Source organism: Seriola aureovittata, chromosome 6 (assembly GCF_021018895.1).
Source record: "Seriola aureovittata isolate HTS-2021-v1 ecotype China chromosome 6, ASM2101889v1, whole genome shotgun sequence".
Classification (NCBI taxonomy): Eukaryota; Metazoa; Chordata; class Actinopteri; order Carangiformes; family Carangidae; genus Seriola; species Seriola aureovittata.
Genome location: NC_079369.1, coordinates 5385122 through 5405155, shown reverse-complemented (window position 1 = coordinate 5405155; position 20034 = coordinate 5385122). Strand labels below are relative to the sequence as shown.

Genomic DNA, 20034 nt, shown 5'->3' with positions numbered 1-20034 from the left:
TTGGATAAAAGCATCTGCCAAATAAGTAAATGTATATGTAAAAAAAATGTTCTGCTGGATTCAGGTCTGGTGACTGTGGAGGCCATTGAAGTACACTGAACTCATTGTCATGTTCATGAACCTGAGATGAGTCTGAGATTTGTCATGTTATTGTTGTGTTGCCTGTTGTTTCACTTTATGTGCCCAATTCTATGTTGCTTGTTCTACTTAAGTTCAAGTTTTTGCTTTAAAGACACTCTTTACTGATCACCAAGAGATAGGGTTTATTATGTGTATATTATTATTCTACATACTTATTTGTCTTATTCATCTTCCGTATTGAAATTCCAGCGCATAACTAGTCCCGCAGCTTTGAAAAAAAACCCGGACAATATATGTATCGTGCTGTTTCGTCAGCCACACAATCTGTGCACAAAGAGTGAGTTTTTAGAGTGAAAAAAGCACTACAGTATTAGATAGGTAGATTGACATACTTTATTGATCCTGTGAGGGACATTGTCATGTTACAGCAGACTGACCATCATTGATCCAAGCCTGGAAACTTTGGAGTCAGTGAAGAACAGGAGGTCATTGAACAAAAACTGCTCTCCATCATGGACAATCCATCCCATCCCCTTCACGACACACTGCAGAGACGTTTTCTAACAGACTGATTCGGCTCCGCTGTCACAGAGAACGTTTCAGGAAATTGTTCCTTCCGCTCATTGTAACACTTTATACTGTCTATATTATGCCTTTTCTGCATTTATTATATACTTTCATTTTGCATAGTTTTTTATAGCACACCGTCTTGCTGTTTGTGATGTACAGTATATAGTGTATATAGATTTTTTATTTTAGTATTTTTTTGATGCTGTTTTTGATGTTTATATCATATTTTATAGGCTATATTTTATTATTCACTAGGCTCTACTTCTGCAGTTTTGCAGTTGTTGTTTTGTCATTTTCATCCCCGGTCTGCTGTCTTGTGGTTCATGTCACTGTTGGCTTTTTGACTATTAAATCAATACTACCATATTTCCCCAACTTTAACCAGGTACCTAAACATAATCATAAATAGTTAAATAATAAGTTATTTTATTATTATTATCATTATGATTATTATTTTTAGTAGTAGTAGTAGTAGTATATTGTAACAGAAGATGTTTTGGGTGGAAAATAATGAAATACTGAAGGTAATACTGAAATGTAATACCTTCAGTATTTTGCAGCTTACAAGACAGGTTAATTAACATTTCTTTCTTGTTATGTTGATTAAAAAAAACAGAATAGGGTCTGGATTACATTTCCATCAAAATGCATTTGCTGTATAAGTAACCATTTTAAAGAAGGGCATCACTCACATTAGAGACTGCGGGATCTAATGACAGTGAAGAGAGTTCGTCAGGTGACATTTTTTATATTTGTTTTCTTTATACTAATTGTGTGTATTTATTTTTCTCCAAGAATAGGACTATAAAAACTAAATGGCTTGAGGTTAATGTGATGCAAATAGCAAATAGCAAAGGGCAGTGATCTGATAGTAATTCAGCAACTCCAGCAACAAACAGTATTTGTCCTGATATAATAGTGTGTACAAAAGTTACAGAGTTAGATGAGGATAAAACAACATTTCTAATAACTTGTCAGAGATGCAAATGAAGATGAGATCATTTCATTATGTTCAATACAAGTAAAAAAAAAACTTTTAGCCAATAACTATTGCAGCTCCTTACTAGGAGTGTACAATACACCATTCAATTTACCATTCAATTGACCGCCTTGTCTGGCATTGCAAAGTCATAATTTGCTCTATAATTCACAAGCAAACTACTCTGCAATCAGACAAACGCACACAAGCCCAGCACCCACAAACAAATTCAGTAACTGTAGGGAGACGAGCAAGCTGAATTGATAGGCTTAATAAAACAATGCTTGTCAATGGAACAATGCAGTAATTTCTTGGTGTAACTTAGTTTGTTAATTGGCTGTGCTGGCTTGCAGCAGACAATATTTATGCTCGGGTGGGGTGGAGAGGACTGGTAGGGGGGAAATGCAGTGAGGTGTCATGTACACTTTATTGCCTCAGAACAGAAGTTGCCATTGATCTTTGTCATAAGCACACAGGATAAAAGCCATTACAGGATATGTAGTGCTGCGTAAATATCCTATCCTATAAATATAAGTCCTAAATAAATTTTCATGCCCACATGCATATTGTCCTGGTGTAACCTATTTTTACTGCAGATGACGGTTTACAACCTCCACTTCTCCAAAATATGTAAATCTACGCAGGCCAAGCTTAACTACCAACAACTGATGAGGTATTGTAAAATGATCAAATCATATGTTCTCAAGGATTTGATTTTTGGCAACAGCTACTTTTTGAAGGACATGGAAAACACTTAGCAGCATCTTATAAAAGCCACAGCCACAGAACTTGTTGTAAGAGTCATTGAGTTCTAGATGATAACTAAAGCCCTTACAATGTGCGTTTGACCTTTAAAAGTTCTGAGAGTGATATTGTCCACATCAAATGCACTGTTGCCCTGACCTCCAGCGGTTATTCACTGGAGGTTGGGTCTACAGTGCTTTTACTTTGCAGCAATGATGTAGAAGAGCGTCAGTACACTGTGACTTCATGGGGCACTGAGGTTTCTGCTATCAGTCCAATACAATAAAGATGAATGGATTTCAAATTGTCCTGCTCAAAGGAAATGGAAAAGGCAATTTTAGAAATTCAACCTGGTGTGATGACCCCTCCTGTTTAACTGCTCTGCTTGGCTTGTCTCGCTTGCTCCCCTTTCAGGAAGCAGCCAAGCAGGCTGGAGGTCATCAGACAGATGAGGTTGAGCTGGGCTGTGGGGTTAGGCAAAGTTTCAAAGCTGGCTTGCTCCGTGTCTCTGCCACTCTCACCTAAACATTCCCTGCATTACTGATTTCACTGATTTCTCCCTTACAACCTTGATTTATTTATGTAAATACAAACTGCTTATAGTGATCACATCTGTCTGAGTCAAACTGATCACTATAAGCGGTTAATTATCTTAACCAATTATTTTTCTTTTTTTATTATTTCTCATGCAGATTACCATCAAATTGACATGTGTATATTTATTACATGAATATCAAGTAATGAAACAGATAGATCACAATTTACTAAAATAACAAACTTTTTTGGTGTGATGACATTTAATGTCCCTGACAACCTCTGTACTTTCATTTAGCCACTTTTTAGCAGCCAGCCTTTTTTAAGACATTTAAAAGCTTAAAGAAATCCCGACTGGTGTATTAACTATTTTATGTTGTTCATTAAACTGGGAAAATGAGCTTGTGTTAACCACAGACCTTATTTCAGGCATCGAACGAAACCCTTTGGGACTTTTGGAACTTGTTTCCGGGTTTTAACACTCATTCTTGCAGCACTCTATTACAGAAGACACGTTTTCACCATCAACTGTAGTTTCCATGAAGCTTCTTTGCAAATACATGTTTAACAGTGCGAGTCCAGTGTTGATTTTAATGTGGTTGAATGTTGACTGCAATGATAAGTGTCTAAACACAAACCACACAGGCCTGAGCACTGGTCCAAATCTGCATGTGTGCCCTGGATATAAGGTGATTTTCCATCCTGGTAATTACAGTCTCTCTGGGGAGTTCACCTCCAAACAAACACACACACACACACGCACACATACACACACACACGAACAAACACACACAAAGGCCTGGATATCCATAACCCTGACATTGCCGCAGTGGCATAGCCTTCTGAGACTGAATAGTCTTCGTTTACCTCCCACTGTAACATGCACGCGCGCACACACACACACACACACACACAAGCACACACACACACACACACACACACACACATATACACACTCCCAGGCAGCTCACCATCTTTGCGCCCTTGTGTGTCGTTAACTGCTTTATTGATCCACCAAACCACTGATTGGCCCCTGTATGCATCCAAACAATTAAGCCAACAAAGTGTTACACTTTAAATTTTATAAACCACCCATTGCAACTTGTCCCCACATCACACACCAGGGCAAAATATGCTGTATCATTGGCAATATATTCTAGGGATTTTATCACACACACCCACCTCACCCACCTCTCATTTAATTTGAAATGTAACAGCGTCATTTGGGAGCAGAATATACTGAGGGTTTCTAAGTGTGGCCCTAAAATATTTCCAGAGAATCTCTCTCATCCGCACACGCACACACACACACACACACACACACACACACACACACACACACACACACACATACACAGACACACATGCACATTTACACACTGATCACTGCTCTAGGTCTTTGAAGTGTGGCCCTAAAACATTTCCTCATCTATTTTTTTCTTTTTTTTTACTTTCCTCTGCAGTCTATTAATCTAGCCAGAAGATACTTATCCCTGGCTCTGATTTACCTGCAGATAAATCTGATGCCATATGGATTGGATTAAGCGTTGGCATACAGTTAGGTTTATAGTGCTGGTTTATGATGGAAGCCGAGGGGTCGGTGCCTGGATTTCACTTTCTGTCACTCTGTCTTTCTCTCTTGCTCAGTACAGGAGATTATATCAGGATTAAGATTATAGTCAATAAATTTTGTTCTCAGTGCAATGGGCCTGTAAATTATAATCACAGGCACAAATTTTGGAGGGCTGATTTTCACACCCAGTAAAAATATGACCTAAACAATATAACAAGATAGTGGAGTTGGGAGCTTCATCGGTTTATTTTGAGTTACTCATCAAGTCATTGTAAACATCTTTGCACTGTATTAACATTGTAATGATAAAATAGTAAATAAACATGATGAAAAAAGTATGTAACAATGAAGCTTATATCAAGCTTTGGATACACATGCAATACTTGTAGGTCGCTGGTTCTGGTCTTTTTGTGGGATTCACTGACAATAAGAAAAATATTGAATATCATGAGAGTTAATAATGAATTTTAAATAGATAATTCACAAGTTTACCTGCTTCCAGTTAACATTAAATTCTTCACAGAGTAACTAAATAGCAGACTGAAAAGCCCTGTGTGTGTGTCTTTATGACACCAATTTTTAACAGTTCAAATCATCTGTGTCAAATGCCAGGAAGAATTTGAGACTCCTTTGAGACATTTTTTTTGTTGTTGATCAGTGATGGGCTGATGGTCTTAATCAATAGTATACTAACTTCTTGGAGATTAATTTTATGTTATTAACAATCTCTTCCTCCTCCTCCTCTTCCTCCACACATCTTGGCATGTGCCATACATTTTTAATTTGATGGTTCAGTGTTCATGTTACAGCAACCATCTTTCTTATATTCCACAGGATAGATGTCCTAAATAAATATTTTCATTTAATTTAAAAATATAAAAATTTACACTCAACTCATTGTCACATTCAGGTCATCTCAAACCAGTTTGAGACAACTTTTTCTTTATGACATCTTTGTCAGCCCACTTGCAGTACCTCCACGGCCCACCAGTGGGCCCCAGCCCATAGGTTGGGAACCACTGCTCGAGAGACTGTTGTGGGTGAAAATCCCACAACTCCATGATGTTTGATGTGAACATTAACTCAAGCTCCTGGCCAGTTTCTGTATTTTATTGTACACAGCATGTTTTTCTGGGCTGGATGTATAAGTGACTACAAGAGGAACACATAACCCACCAATCAATCCACCGTCTTAGAGAGTTTTAGTCAAAGGTGGCATTCCTTCGTCCATGTCAGAGAGATGAGATGAGATCAGCAGACACCATGGGGTCCTCTGTTGGGGATGACTGGTATAGTAAGGTGTCATCTGCATAGCAGTGATATAAGAAGCCATGCGTGCGGAAAATTGGAGCCAAGGAGGTGGTGTATATAGCAAAAAGTACCAGTCCCAACACTAATCCTTGGGGATAATGACCCTCGTCTTCGCCATGACACACTGAACAGATGCCCATGTTGGAAAATACAGACAGCAGTATGTGGTGGAGATAAGAACCAAGGACTGAGCTGAAACCTCTAGCTGCCCTTAGGGCATCTGTCACTGACAACAGAGCCCTTTCAGTAGAGTGGCTGCTCTTGACGTCCAACTGATTTGGATCAAGGAGGTCATTACATGATTCTGAGACCTGCTTGAAAATCGCCTGTTCTATACACTTACGTAGTGAAACCGGCCAATAGTTTTCCACGTGAGCAGGGTCAAGTGAGGGCTTTTTGAGCAAAGGAGTTACCTAAGCTTGTTTGAATGTGGTTGGAAATTATTCCTGAAGCCAATTAAGCTTTTATCACATGTATTATTACTGGTACAATGGTGGGAGATATGCCCTGTAGAAGGTTTGTGGGAATGGGGTCCATGTAGTAAGACAGTCATTTTCAACTTTTTGCTCTATGTCTCTCAGTAGCTATGACTCAATCTTTCGGATGCCATTAAAAACACAATTAAGTTGGTTCAGAAGCTTGCCTAGAAACTCATGCAATTTGTACATACATTTGTTGTGCAAAGACAGGACTTTAGGACATATCTTCAGGACATGAAGATTAAAAAGGCAGCTGGGTTTATCAAGGATATGCTATGTTCCAAACAAGATGTAAAAACAGGTAAGTGTACTGCACCGGGACTTGTCATTCAAAGGAACGGTATGATGAGTGACTTAACTGGAAAACATTAACATACGAAGAGGACAGTTTGATTATTAGGTTGGAGAACAGAATGTTAGCCACTGGCAATAGAAGCCTGCAACAGTGATCTAAAAGGGCACATTGAGAACAGTGTTACTTAATTTGAATCCCTTAATGATGAGCCAAAAGAAACCCACTGCTTCATACCCATTGCTTCATGGGCTTTGTTTGCTACTTGCGTTTGCTTCATTAATTTGAAGAATGTTACAGTCTCCTCAGGTCACACACATCAGTCTATCTCACCCAAGCATAAAAAACTTTAAATTTTTACATTTTTGGCATTTCCAGAGCACCTTGGTTACAGGACATTCAACTTAATCACAATGTCAATGGTTCAATTCTTCTCTCTCTGTCCTTGTTTCCCGTCTGCCTCTTCACTGTGGACTGTCCAATAGTGGCAGGTTCCACCTAGTTTTTTTATGTGCAAATTAAAAATGCACATAAAAGCAGGTGGATGGAAATCCACTTAGTGATGGTCAAGCCTATTTTGTAAACCTGTTTGCCCTTGCCAAGTACTACACAAACTGTGTGTCCATATTTAAACGTTTGGTGCATTACGGGTTTTCCTAAGCCTGGTGAAGTGTAAAAAACATGTTTATTAGCACTTGTCAGTGTTAAGAAAAGTCTTTACTATAATCACCTGAAGTTAGTTTTTTTCTCATCTCATCAGCTCAAATAGAGTTTCAGCATGACACACATCCGATTACTGCACTACCTGCCTCCAGGATCTCACATGAAAGGCACCTGAGGCCTTAGAACAGGGCGGGATCAAGAGCGAGTCAGCGGGTGTGTTAAACACATCTAAACGGTACAGCCAGACTGAGCATGACGAGGCCACCAGGTGCTGTAATGCCTCAGGCAACTCCCACAGCCTGTGGGAGTTTCAGCCATTATCTTGACAACCCAAATGCAGTTTAGTGCCTGCTTCAAAGGTCTTGCAGTTTGGTTTTCACAAGTGACATACTGTAAAGTGATATAATAATGATATTAATAATAATAATGATAATAATAATAACTCCTTTATCTATATAGCACCTTTAAAAACAAGAGTTTACAAAGTGTTTTGACTCAAAACCAAAAACATACAAGAGAACAATGGCAGAAGAACCCAAACAACAACAGCGACATATAACCCCACGAGAACCCAAGCAAGCAACACAAGCAACACAATAGCAGGAAAACTCAAACAGCAATGACATATAAACCCATAAGGACCCAGGCAAGCAACCCAAGCAATACAAGAACCCAACAACATAAATTGAGACCAGGAGGACCAAAGTAAGATGTAAGATGATGTAAGCAATTAAAGGGGTTAGAAATAATAAAAGGGGGTATATGCACTAAAACAGCATAAAGCAACAGAATTAAATAAAAAATAATGAATACAAATAAGGTCATAAAGGGGTAAAAGCAGTAAGTAACAATAAAATAAGGTGAAGAAGTGATAAAGTGAAAGGAAATAGAAACAATAGAAACAGACTAAAACATTTGTAAAGAGATAAAGCAATAATGAAATAAAATAAAGTTAATAAGGATAGATGAAAGCCATAAAAACAATAAAAGGAAATAAAAACAATACAAAGAAATAGAGGATGTTAGGGAATTAAAGCAATTAAAAGAGTAATAAAAAAAAGATATGATGGGATAAAAAATAAAAAAGATGATAGAAAGACAATAAGAAGACAACATCACATAAAAGCAAGTCAGGAAGCCAGTATAGGTAAGCTAAGATTGGAGTTATGTGATGTTGTCTGTTAAAACCAGTCAAAAGCCTAGCTGCTGCAATTTGAACTAGTTGGAGGCGAGACAGTGCTTCATGGGTAATTCCGGAAAGGAGAGAGTTGCAATAATCAAGCCTGGAGAAAATGTAGGCGTGGATGATTCTTTCAAGGTCTGATTTGTAGAGAATTTGTTTGATTTTGGAGATGGTGCGTAATTGATTGACTGCATAACTGACAACCTGTCTCATGTGTGACTCAAAGCTGAGGTTGTAATCAAATATCACTCCTAAGTTCCAGGAAGTGGGTTTGATGTTTGTGGGTAGAGCACCAAGGCTGTTCTCCATGAAATGGGTGGGGCTTTGTAGATTGAACAGTATTACTTCTGATTTTGAGTGATTCAGTTGGCGGAAGTTTTCAGCCATCCAGCAGTTAATATCACTGAGACGGTCTTTGACAGCAGCTAGGTGACAGATTCTAAAACCTTAAATTAAATTCTGGGGTTTGAAAGATTGGCTGAAATCGCATTAGAATAAAATGACACTCTTGCTTCTTTAACTGCCTTTTGCATTTTTCCAGATTTCGAAAAATACTTATAAACCAGTTTTCTTCCATTTCCATTCTTTTCTTCTACAGTCCCTCTTTAAGTCCAGTGTGGATTGTGTTAGCCAAGGCCGGAGTGCTTTGTTTGACTTTCTAACCTTATAAGGAGCAACAGAATCCAGGACATACTGACAATTATGGTTAAAAACAGAGACCAGCTCCTCTGTTTTAAAATTTGAATGAAAAGCAGTTGAAGAGTTTGAAATATGGCGGATATGTTGTGTTTACATCTTGCCGTGCTGCCCCCAAGTGGACAAAGCAATTGATTATTGAGGCTTTTAAGTCTCATGATGTTATAGTGCTCCTTCTAGCTGTCCTCTGATTAGTCATAGGTTGTAAATATGATCAGTGTGTTGGCTTCTTTGAGATATTTAATTTAGTTTAGTGAAAAACAAAGGGTATTTATGAGATTTATTAGTAATTGCAAAATAACTGTGATTTTCATTGTCCAGTAGTCTTCAACCAGTCACAATTAATGGTGCTTTCAGTAGCCAATAAGGGGATTTCCACTGATAAAAGCTCTTGATTTGCTCAGTGACAATGGTGAGTCAGCAAACTCAGGTCCAGCTTGAGGATTTGGTGTTAAATATTAGTATGTAGTATGTTAACGACTACAGTGCAGCATAAAGATATTTGGGTAAACACTTCAAATTGCAGTGGGCCAATTAGAGAAAATGTAGTTTACGTTACTGTAAGCTTGTAAGTGACAGCATCAAATTAGAAGCAACACATTACAAGCAGTAATATTCCAGCGGAGTTCTCTCTCTCTCCTCGTCTATCCTTTTCTCTCATCCTCCTGATGAGTGACATATGGATTGCACATGGATCTGTGCTTTTCATTACTGCTGACGGAGCAATAGAAAAAAAGAGATGGAGTGAAAATAAAAGGCCTTCACCTCTGTGAAGTGCTACTTTTTGTGTAACGCAAGTAAGCATACTACTTAACAATAACAACAGCGCTCTCTTACCAATGACAACTCTCCCTCCCTCTCTGCCTATATTCCTCTTACTGTCTCTCCCTTTCCCCAAATCCTGCTTGTTACTGGTGATTCATTCTCAGACAATGCATAACAAGAGAGATGCAGCCAGACACAGTAGTATTATTCACAGCTTCTCCATCAACCTCAACCATAAGGGCTGTTAGCAGGTAAAGCCTCCTAAAGTCACTTAACAAACAGGATAACAGTATACAACTATTATTATAAAGACAGGATAAGCATTTCAAGGAAAGAGCCATTAAATGCTGCTTCTCTAATAGGTTTTTGTTTCCCCAGGTACATATTTGCGTTGAGCCTCTGAACGTTCCCTGCCAGCCAGACTAATCTGATTGTGGCTGAGTTCCAACACGCTCAGCTGTGCTCTCGCACCAGAAGTCCAAACGTGAGCCAGCTCTAGCTCATATATGGCTGCTAGATTAACATTGGGGGGCGCACACTTGGACTGCAATGGGTTGAAAATCATTGGCAGCTTTGGCCAGTTTCAGCACCTAGAGCTGGATAAGTTTACTTAGTGCTGATTATGGTGTTAAAGGGCAATTCCACCAAGTTTACATTCACTTATGTTATATTTTGATGTGGCTCTTATGCAGGTGTTGTGCATGAGCATGTGTGTGTGTGTGTGTGTGTGTGTGTGTGTGTGTGTCTGTGAGTTGCAGACTCTCCTCCTTTATCAGAGTTTAACACTTTGCTATTGTCTCCTCCTAATGGAGAGAATGTATACGGCAACTGCTCTGCACAGTCTACTTTTTTGTCCAATTCATATATCTATAAATTGGATTTTGAAGGTGTCAACCCTTTGAAGTATAAAAGCAGTTGGTCACATTATCTGTTTTCAACTTTGAATCTTATATTACCAAGCTCATTCTATCTAGTAGCTTTCAATTGAGAAATATTGCTAAAATCAAACCTATACTATTAGCCAAAAACATGGAAGTCATTGGCAGCAGTTCTCATTTAGATTATTGCAACTCCCTCTTTACTTGCAGGCTCTGTCCTCTCTAGCCCATCTTCAGCTAGGATGTCAGCAAAAACTAGTTGTCAGTCTCACATCACTCACAGTTCTTGCCTCCCTCAATTGTCTTCCAATAAGATATAGAATTCAATTTTATTAATTACATATAAGGTCCTACATGGCCTGCTTATATGGCAGAGATGTTGAGCCCTTCTCTAAAGCGGTCGGCCTCAATAATCATCTGATCACTGACTTTTACCTGTTCTCTGTTCCTATTTTAAATCCAAAGGTGATTATGTTTTTAAGGCTGTAGCTTCTAAACCTTGGAACAGCCTTCCCCCTTTCTATCAGATCTGCTGAATCTGTGGTTTGTTTCAAAAGGCTGCTGAAAACTCATTTAGGTTAGCCTTTTTATAAATACTCTATGTTTGCCATAAGTTTTGTTTATTTTGCTTGTGTGCTTTAATTTATGTGTATGGGTGTATGTAGATTATGTATGTACATATGTATGTATGTATACAGTATATACTTGTATTTGAAAAATGTGTGTAGAAATGTGAGGTGCTCTAAAACTGTGTGTTTTAATAGTTGCCATAAAAGTGAATATTATTACTATCATTATACCATAAACCCATAGGATTGTTACATTAACTGGGAGAATAATTGAAACCATTGGCTCCTCCAACTTCACAACTCTAGAGAACATACCAAAACAGATCATATCACATTGCATTATGTGAAGATTATGATGCAGAGTTTTTAACCTTGACCTATGGCAGCGACTTGAAACAAACTGGTGTAGCAGTGGCCAGTTCTTTTCTTCTTTTTAAAAAGAACAAACAAAAAAAAACATCCTCCAACTTTATGGAAGGTCAATACTACACCTCTGAAGTAACCCCTTTAATCACAAGTCTGGCATGGGTCTCACAGCCAGACTTGCTGGAGTCAGACCAAGCTATTTTGGCTACCTTCGTAAACTTCATCTTAACCCAAATCCTAAACCTATAGCACAGCTTGAGGAAGGAATGACTAGCCAAGATAAATTTATAAAATATGTCACCATGTCTAAGGTCAGAAAATTAAATTGGTTGGAAAACAAGAATACACACACACACAAACACACAAACACAGACACACACACATAGAGACACACACGCACACACACACACACACACACACACACACACACACACACACACACACACAATCCTCTGTCTTCAAAGCCAAGGCCAGTGCAACCCACCTACCCTGCGGCTAAAAACAACAAGCAAGCACAATCTATGAAACAAATATAAACAGCTATTTATATGCAACAGAGAAAACAACGGCCAAGTTCTAACAAAGCTGCATGAGAGCTTCCACCTACTACCATCATCCACATCCCCGCCACTATCTCTCTCTCTCTCTTTCTCTCTCTCTCTCTCTCTCTTTATTCCTCTACATTGTGCTGTGAGTTCAACTTCCTTTGACTCGTTGTCATTGGCTTTCTCCCTCCCACCTCTACACTTTATCACTCTCGCCTTCATTTCTCGTCTCTCTGTTCCCACGATGGCAGCCGTGCTTCCTGTGGTTTGTGCTGCCAAATACAGCTTTCCCTCAGTCGCACTCATGCGCACACATGCACACAGACACGTACATTCACGCACAGTAACACTCTCCCATTCTTTCTATCACAAACAGCTTCCATCCAAATATAGTTTCTGTGAATTATGACACATCAAATTAGAATATTTGAATTGATGCAATTAAATACAACCTCCTTATCCACTTTTTTTTGTTATGATGTACGAACCCATCTTCCTACATAGCTAATTAGCTACGTAGCTACATAGAAAAATAGCAACATAAAAAACGCACACACAGGTCGAAGTGAAGAGTGATGTTGGCAGGATGGATAAGTCACTCACTTTACATTGGAAATCTGCTATTATGAATGAATGAATGAATGAAGTGAAAAGAAATGGCAGTTCAGTATTTCAATTTTTTCTGCTAGTGGTAAAATCCCAGGGTATCAGGTAAAAGTAATCTTTTGGTATTGTGTTATTCTTAGATGCTCTGAGATGATGAGGCATATATGGTGTCCAGCCCCTGCAGGCTAATGGAGATGGTCTCTAATGGAATGCGGTATACAGTAGAAGTAAATTGGGAAGAAAATGGGGGTAAATACAAAAGAAAATCACTTGGCATATGGCAAAACTATTTTTGTGCCTCTTTGTGAATCTTTGTCTGCATGTCTCCCCAACTCTGCATCTTTTTTCCGTCTCTCTCTCTTTCTCTCTCTCTCTCTCTCTTACTCTTGTGGAGGAGCACGATTGCCTGGAAAAAAAGCTGTCACTCAATAGTCTGAAGAAAGGCAGCAGAGACGCAATCTCAAGCCATCTGAACACACACACACACACACACACACACACACACACACACACACACACACACTCACAAAGACAAAACAAATATTACTTTTTTTTTCTTTTTTTTTTTATTACTGCCACTCAGGGAAGCATATATCACCACCAAAAGCACTATAGGATGATTCATCTCAACAGCAGGCTTTTAGGCTCAACATTATCCATTGTCCTCCAACCACCACGTTATCTGCCAGTTGATGGGGCAAAAGACATTTTACCAACAATGTCATTTTTATCTAAGCTCTGCTGGGACCTCACACTTAGGAAAAAGAAAATTATAATGACTACATGAAATGGGAAATAAATGAACGAACAAAGTAAGAGGGAAAGGGCAAGGGCTGGGAGAAGATTAAGAGCGAGTGTAGCCAATCTTCTATATATTTATATATTTAAATAAAGTGCTTGGTGAGTGTACACATATAAACTCAACTTTATTAGGAACATAATACTGATACTGATTAGGCCCTCCCTTACCTAATGACTTCATGGCACTGATTCCACAAGATGTTGGATGTGTTGTTCATTCTAAGAAGCTTTTTTAACCTTTCTCACCAACATAGCGTTTCCGTCCACAGAACTGTCCGTCTGAACTGGATGTTTTGTGATGTCTTTCATACAATTCTCTGTAAAAAAAAAAAAAAAAGAGAGAGAGATCAGCATTTGTAGAAAGTCTTAGACGCAAACAATCACGCCACAGTCAAAATCAATAACATCACATTTTTTCCCTATTCTAGTACCTAGGTGTTCCTAATAAAGTGAGTGAGTGTGAGTGTATGTTTATTAGAGTTCTTGCAGAGAATAAGATGAGACTCCATTTGCCCCTGGCTATTAATACTAGATACAATTTTAATCAGGTTAAAATCATATCTAGACACAATGGCAGGTGTGAATTTCCTCTTTCATATCTGTCAAAATGTATGAGATGTAAGTATGACAGTCTGTGATGTCTTCTTTTAATGAACGTCAAAGACTGTTAACCAGCAACCAGCTAGCTTAGCTGTGCGAAAGAGAGAAGAGCCTGTTACCCTCTAAAAGTAACAAAACCTGGCTACTTCCAATTAATCTTTAATCTGTCACAATCACAGGTTTTCATTTGTCACCTTGACTCGTTGCCAAACAAAGAAGGTTCTTCCCTAATATGACTTTGCCAGAGAGCACCGGAGAGGGAAGAGTTAAGAATGTATGACAACGGTGATAGCAAGAAACATTTTGTTGAGACCATGGACTATGAACGAAAGCCCTAATCCCTGAAGTATGTTGGTGTAGTTTCTGTCTGTGCCTGTTTTTGAAACTTGGTAACCTACAACTGACTCTGAGCTAAGTGAACGCATGACAACATGTAAAGAGGAGCGAGCTGGCCCATGCCACACTATGAGGCCGTGAAACCCTTTGGGCAACACGTCCTGAATGTTTTTATCATATCAGTGGATGTGATATGGAGTGACTGCCAAAAGCAAGGCAAGCTCACTGTGGTTAAGCTCGGGAATGCATCCTTTTTTTTCTTGTTGGCATCAGTGTGAGTTATGTACTGGTATAGCTGTAAGGCTTAGTGGTAATTAAATCCCCTAAACCTAACAACAAATCATTTTACTGTACTGTGCCATGACAAATCCATACATAAACTGAAGTGTAAAAATGACAAGTTGTGGTTTTAGTGGAGGTAGTGTGAGGGACTTGGCTGGCACAGTGGAGTCTTGCTGTCACTATGAGGTTGTGAGGCAACAAGCAGAGACTCCAAAATGATAAACTATACCTTTATCATTTACCTTTGCAAAATGAAGGTTCATTTTTTTTCTGAAAAATGTCATACCCAGAGACTAGCATAAGCAAAGTTCAGTACCCAACTCCAGCACTAGCAAACAGTCCAACCATCCAAAATTCAGAGTGCAAAATTTATTCATCATATAGCGCCCTCAAAAATACCTGAATGAGCATAAAGGTTGTGTCGAGTACATGTACACTACTTTCTGCTAACAATGTCACAACGCAATAAAACTTTTTCAAATTTTATTAATGTGAAAATTTGTCCACAGCTGTGCAACACTATATCTGTCAGCAATGATGGAACATGATGAAAATTAATATATATCCATATAGTCGTGGTGGTGGTCAGAAAATGATACATATAGGTAGAGGACATGTTTCTAAATTTATTTAATTTTTTTTAAATGCTGTGTATTCCCACACACGTTGATCATCATCAAGATCAGTTAGTTTAACAGTCAGTTAAATTTCATATTTTTCTTAAAACACTTAAAACAGAAGTGAATAGTTTGGCAAACAGTGAGTCTGAATCTACTGCCCCTTTAACTATTTATTGAATAAAGAGTTGTGACTGAGTGAATTTAAATCAAATTGAATTGTAAGGTTCTCAAAGATTCCCACCCCTAATATACATAGATAGATAGATAGATAGAGAGATAAGATTCCTGTGGTGGACTGTAGGATTTAGGACAATTTTATAAAACTTGATTTGACATTAGTTACTGGTACACATAACACCTGTGTCACACATGTTAATGGTGTTTGCCCGAAGGTTAATGTAAATTCCCTTCACTGTACAACTAATACGATACGTGAAAACATTAAGGGAATACATTGTTTTCCATGGATTGTCATGATCAGCCCTGAAAGGACTCTCTGTATGGACTTTATGTTAAACCTTTTGTTTATTTCCTTGTTTTATCATGAAATTTGTCTTACTTTCTGTCCTTTGTCCAGTGTCCCGCCATTGTGATTGTCTTCACCTGTGTCCAATTATCCCAGCATCCCTTGGGTATTTAGTCTCTGTGCTCCTGGTTGGTCTGCTTTGCCCATGTTCAGTTTCCAGTGTCTCCTGGTCCTTCTGTTTTTGTTCCTGTGTTTTCGCCTGCTTTTTGGCTTTTCTGACTTCTTCTTCATCTGTTTGTAAGTCACATTTTGTTATTAAGTGACCTTTCTTCAGCCTACCCACTTGTGGCCAGTTATCCTTCCAACATGACAAAAAAATCTTACTAATAAACCAAAAAACACGGCTTAACTGGTATCCTAAAATATTTATATGGTGTTTTTCTGTAAATCCCAGAGATGTAACTTTTAAATAATTAATGAAAGAACACAATAGTGGAGAAGCTATCTTAATCAATAGTGCATTCAATCATGCAACATGAGACCCAATGGGTGAGGAGAAGGCAGCATGGAACAAGAGGAATTTTGGAATGTTTATTCACAAACCCGACTGACTGATGTTTTTCAAATCATTTCAAACACCTAAAGTGAAGCAGAGGTGAGTACATCTGACAATTTTGCTTGTATTTGTAGTGTAAATGTTTTAAATGCAATGATTTTTATTCTACTAATCACTGCTATTGACAATAGTGTCCAGTTCACTAAAGAACAACTGGTGGATGGGATAGTCTTATAGTTATGATCTGTCTCACCAGTCGGCAGACAAAATAAATGACTAGCTAACAGAGGCTCCATATTGAGGCTCCAGTTCACAGCACAAATTAAAATAGTAACTCATTATGTTGGGTCTCAGCGCCATTTGCAGCTACTGTAGGTCATTCAGTGGTTGCCAACGGTGACTGACAACTTAAATCTGACTCCATAATGTAACCCTGTCTCCTAGCAATAACGTTCACATATTACAATATTGGTTTCAGAGGCAGTGTTTTTGTCTTGACTGAATTGAGTACTATATTTATAAAGTGCACCAGAGTGCCATGGAAGTAGTTAAAATGGATGGCAGGCATATAAAGTGGAGTGTCATGTGTGTGGTTAAGTTTAGGCAATAAAAACAGTGGTTAAGATTGTGGTTTTGGATAAATGTTGTAAAACAAGTTGTGTCCCTTGTTCAATTACTGCAGGCTTCTTCTGTGTTAAACCGAGACCCTGATTTGAACCACTGAAGTGCTACCAGTGCCTAAATATAACAACAAAAAGGTTAATAAAGTTGTTCTCACTATGCAAGATCAGATACTCTGGAGGAAGACAAATGAAATACATGCCAATATGTTAAGTATCAAAACTTTGGGGATTTGCCAGATGTATGAACATCATTTCCTTATTATGTTAGGCTACTACAAAACGTAGCTCAGCCAGCATTACATTTCCTTTAACCATATTATTTGTTGTAGTATATAAATGTAATTTCTAGCAGTCAGAGTTTCATAATGCCACTTGTTTCTTTCCAGATTCTTTCCACGACGAATACACAAGAACAACAGTCTGAAAGAAAAAAGAAAAATGAGATGCAACAAGAGGACAGCGGATCCAGAGACGGATCAGACACCCAAGTCCCACCGAACATCACCCGCCACCACTCCTGCTGAGAGCACAGGACAAGAGGTTAAAAGATTAAAGAGACAGAGTGACATCAGCCAAGAAAAAAAGGATGTAAAGAAAAAGGACATTGAGGATGACAAAGGAGAGAAACAAACTGACTGTGTTCCACAACAGTCGATCTCCTTGAAGAAACTCTGGAATGTGGAGAACAGTTTGGCTTTAGGGAAAGAGATGCTACCTGTTTTCAACAAGTCATCCTCCTCCTCCTCTCTCCAGACCTACCTCCCTTCCCACACTGTGTCTTCTTCCTCCCTGTCAAGGAGTCAGGCCCATAAATCAAGGGAATTAAGCCTTGGACCTAATCTGAGCTTTCTGCCTCCGATTGAGAAAGAGCTGTTTACATTGTTAACAGATGCCAACTTGTACTGCAGGACGAGGAGATACGCAGTAGCTGTTAAATCCCTCTGCACTGCCCTGCAGGTATGGCCTTAAAAGCATAAATACACACATGCACACTCCCCAAAACCTCAGCTAAACTACTATTATTGCTGATTTATTGTTATTTTTTGTTAGGGTTTTTATTCATGCACCTCAAGCTATGGGAAACCAAAGCAACATCACAGTCTGCCGGTTGCTGCTCACTGCTCCCTTCCCCCTTTCACCTGCTGCAGAGAATTGTTGTGCTTATCTGCTTTTTAATGCTCCATATTTGGGAGCTGAATCAGATGAGAGCATTTGCCTGCAAAATATGACTGCATCCAAGAAGATGTGGCTCATGTGCCAGGAGTGGTGACACAAATTCAATACATAACATATAAGGATCTCCAAATACAAAACTTTATTTCCTTGCAACCAGGCCAAAAGTGTGTGTGTGTGTGTGTGTGTGTGTGCGTGTGCGTGTGCGTGTGTGTGTGTGTGTGTGTGTGTGAGATGTTAGATCTTTTCAATGTGCAAGACCTTGACAGCTAGTCTCCAGCTTGTCCAAACTATTAGATACCTCAAGAAATACAATTAGGTAGTGTCAGATTAAATCTGCACTGATAAATATTTTTATATAAACAGTGGCTGAAATGACTGTGTAATGCCGAAAGTCACAAACACTGGTAGATGACTGACTGGTAGTTATCTTCAGTGCTACACGAGTCTTTCAGCTCATTGTTTGGTTTACTCTCACTGCTCTCATTTCCAGCAGCAGCAGACAGCTAAACCTGCTAAACTCTTTGCTAACACATTAGCCATAACAACTTTATATGTGATCATTTGTCATGAGTGTGTGATGTTCTTCTTGCCTCCCATGCTCCCAAAGCATCATTGATAAAATAGGAGCAAGAACACTCCAGACATTCAGAGCGCTCTTGGCTAAAAGTGCCAATCGAATTAGGATTGTCTTTGTGGCCAAAACTGGTACCAGCACCACTTTTGCCCCTCAGTAGCTACTGCTCAGCTAATTGACAATACACACTCTCTTTAAATTCACCATATGCTGACATCAGTGAGACATTCTGATGGTCACGCTTCAACTTTACGGCTTAAAAAGCCGAGGCAAAGGCAGCACAGATGATAGCAGCAGTCTTCATTAAGATGGCTAAAGCAATTATAATGCTGCTTATCTTGTTAAAATCCAGACTTTTGTTCTCATTCAGCACTGTCACTCAAAGCTAAAACCCATTGTTTCTGCTTCTTTAATGAGGTGAAGGAATTGAGGCCAAATGATTATTAGGCCTGATCCCATTTCAGTTATAGCTCTTTGTTTAACATGTTTTTTTTTGTCAGTTTAGTTTGGCGTACTGGTCAGATAAAACATCAAGATAAAACAGCTATTTTTCCCCAAAACTTTTCTCCAACTATTAATTCAGTAGAAACCTTGAATTGTTAAACTGATACAAACACCTACACATGGGTAATCATCTAGGGCAAAAAGAAAATATGGCAATTGATTGATTGATTGCGAAATGTGTTATGGCATCCTGGTAGTAGAGGAATTTCATGACAAAAAAAATGTCCTTTTGTAAAAGTCAGACTCAAGCATATACGAACCCTTGATTCCTGGTCTCTGTCTTGCTCCAGCTTTCCTCTAAAGGCCATGTGCTGAAGGACACGCACTGTGCAGATCCTAACGACATCGAACTCGTCTTCAGCTACATCGAGGCGCGGCTCGTTGTCTGCTATCTGAGGATGAAGAAACCACAGCTGGCCCTCATACATGCGCACAGGTCAGAGGACTCAACAGACCGCTGAACACACATGCTCATAGCTTAGCAACACATCTAGTTCACTGTAACTCCCTTTGGAAAAAACGGTACAAAACAAGTACAAAAGACATCACCAGTGTTTATCTGTAAATAACAAGAATTAGTGCAAGATCAGCCATGATCCTAGAGCTGATGTTTTTTCTTAACACATCAAAACACAAACTGTTGGATAAAAAATTAAGAGGCA

The 20034-nt window shown here is 38.8% G+C and overlaps 1 protein-coding gene across 1 annotated transcript; it reads left to right on the top strand.

Annotated features, from left to right (window-relative positions):
- Positions 1-16561: 16561 nt before the first annotated feature.
- Positions 16562-19833, top strand: LOC130170886 (spermatogenesis-associated protein 16-like). The gene is made up of 3 exons (XM_056378583.1): positions 16562-16594; positions 17505-18075; positions 19663-19833. Exons 2-3 carry the CDS (start codon positions 17557-17559, stop codon positions 19831-19833), a joined length of 690 nt encoding a protein of 229 aa, XP_056234558.1. The 5' UTR covers positions 16562-16594; positions 17505-17556.
- The last annotated feature ends 201 nt before the right edge of the window (positions 19834-20034 follow it).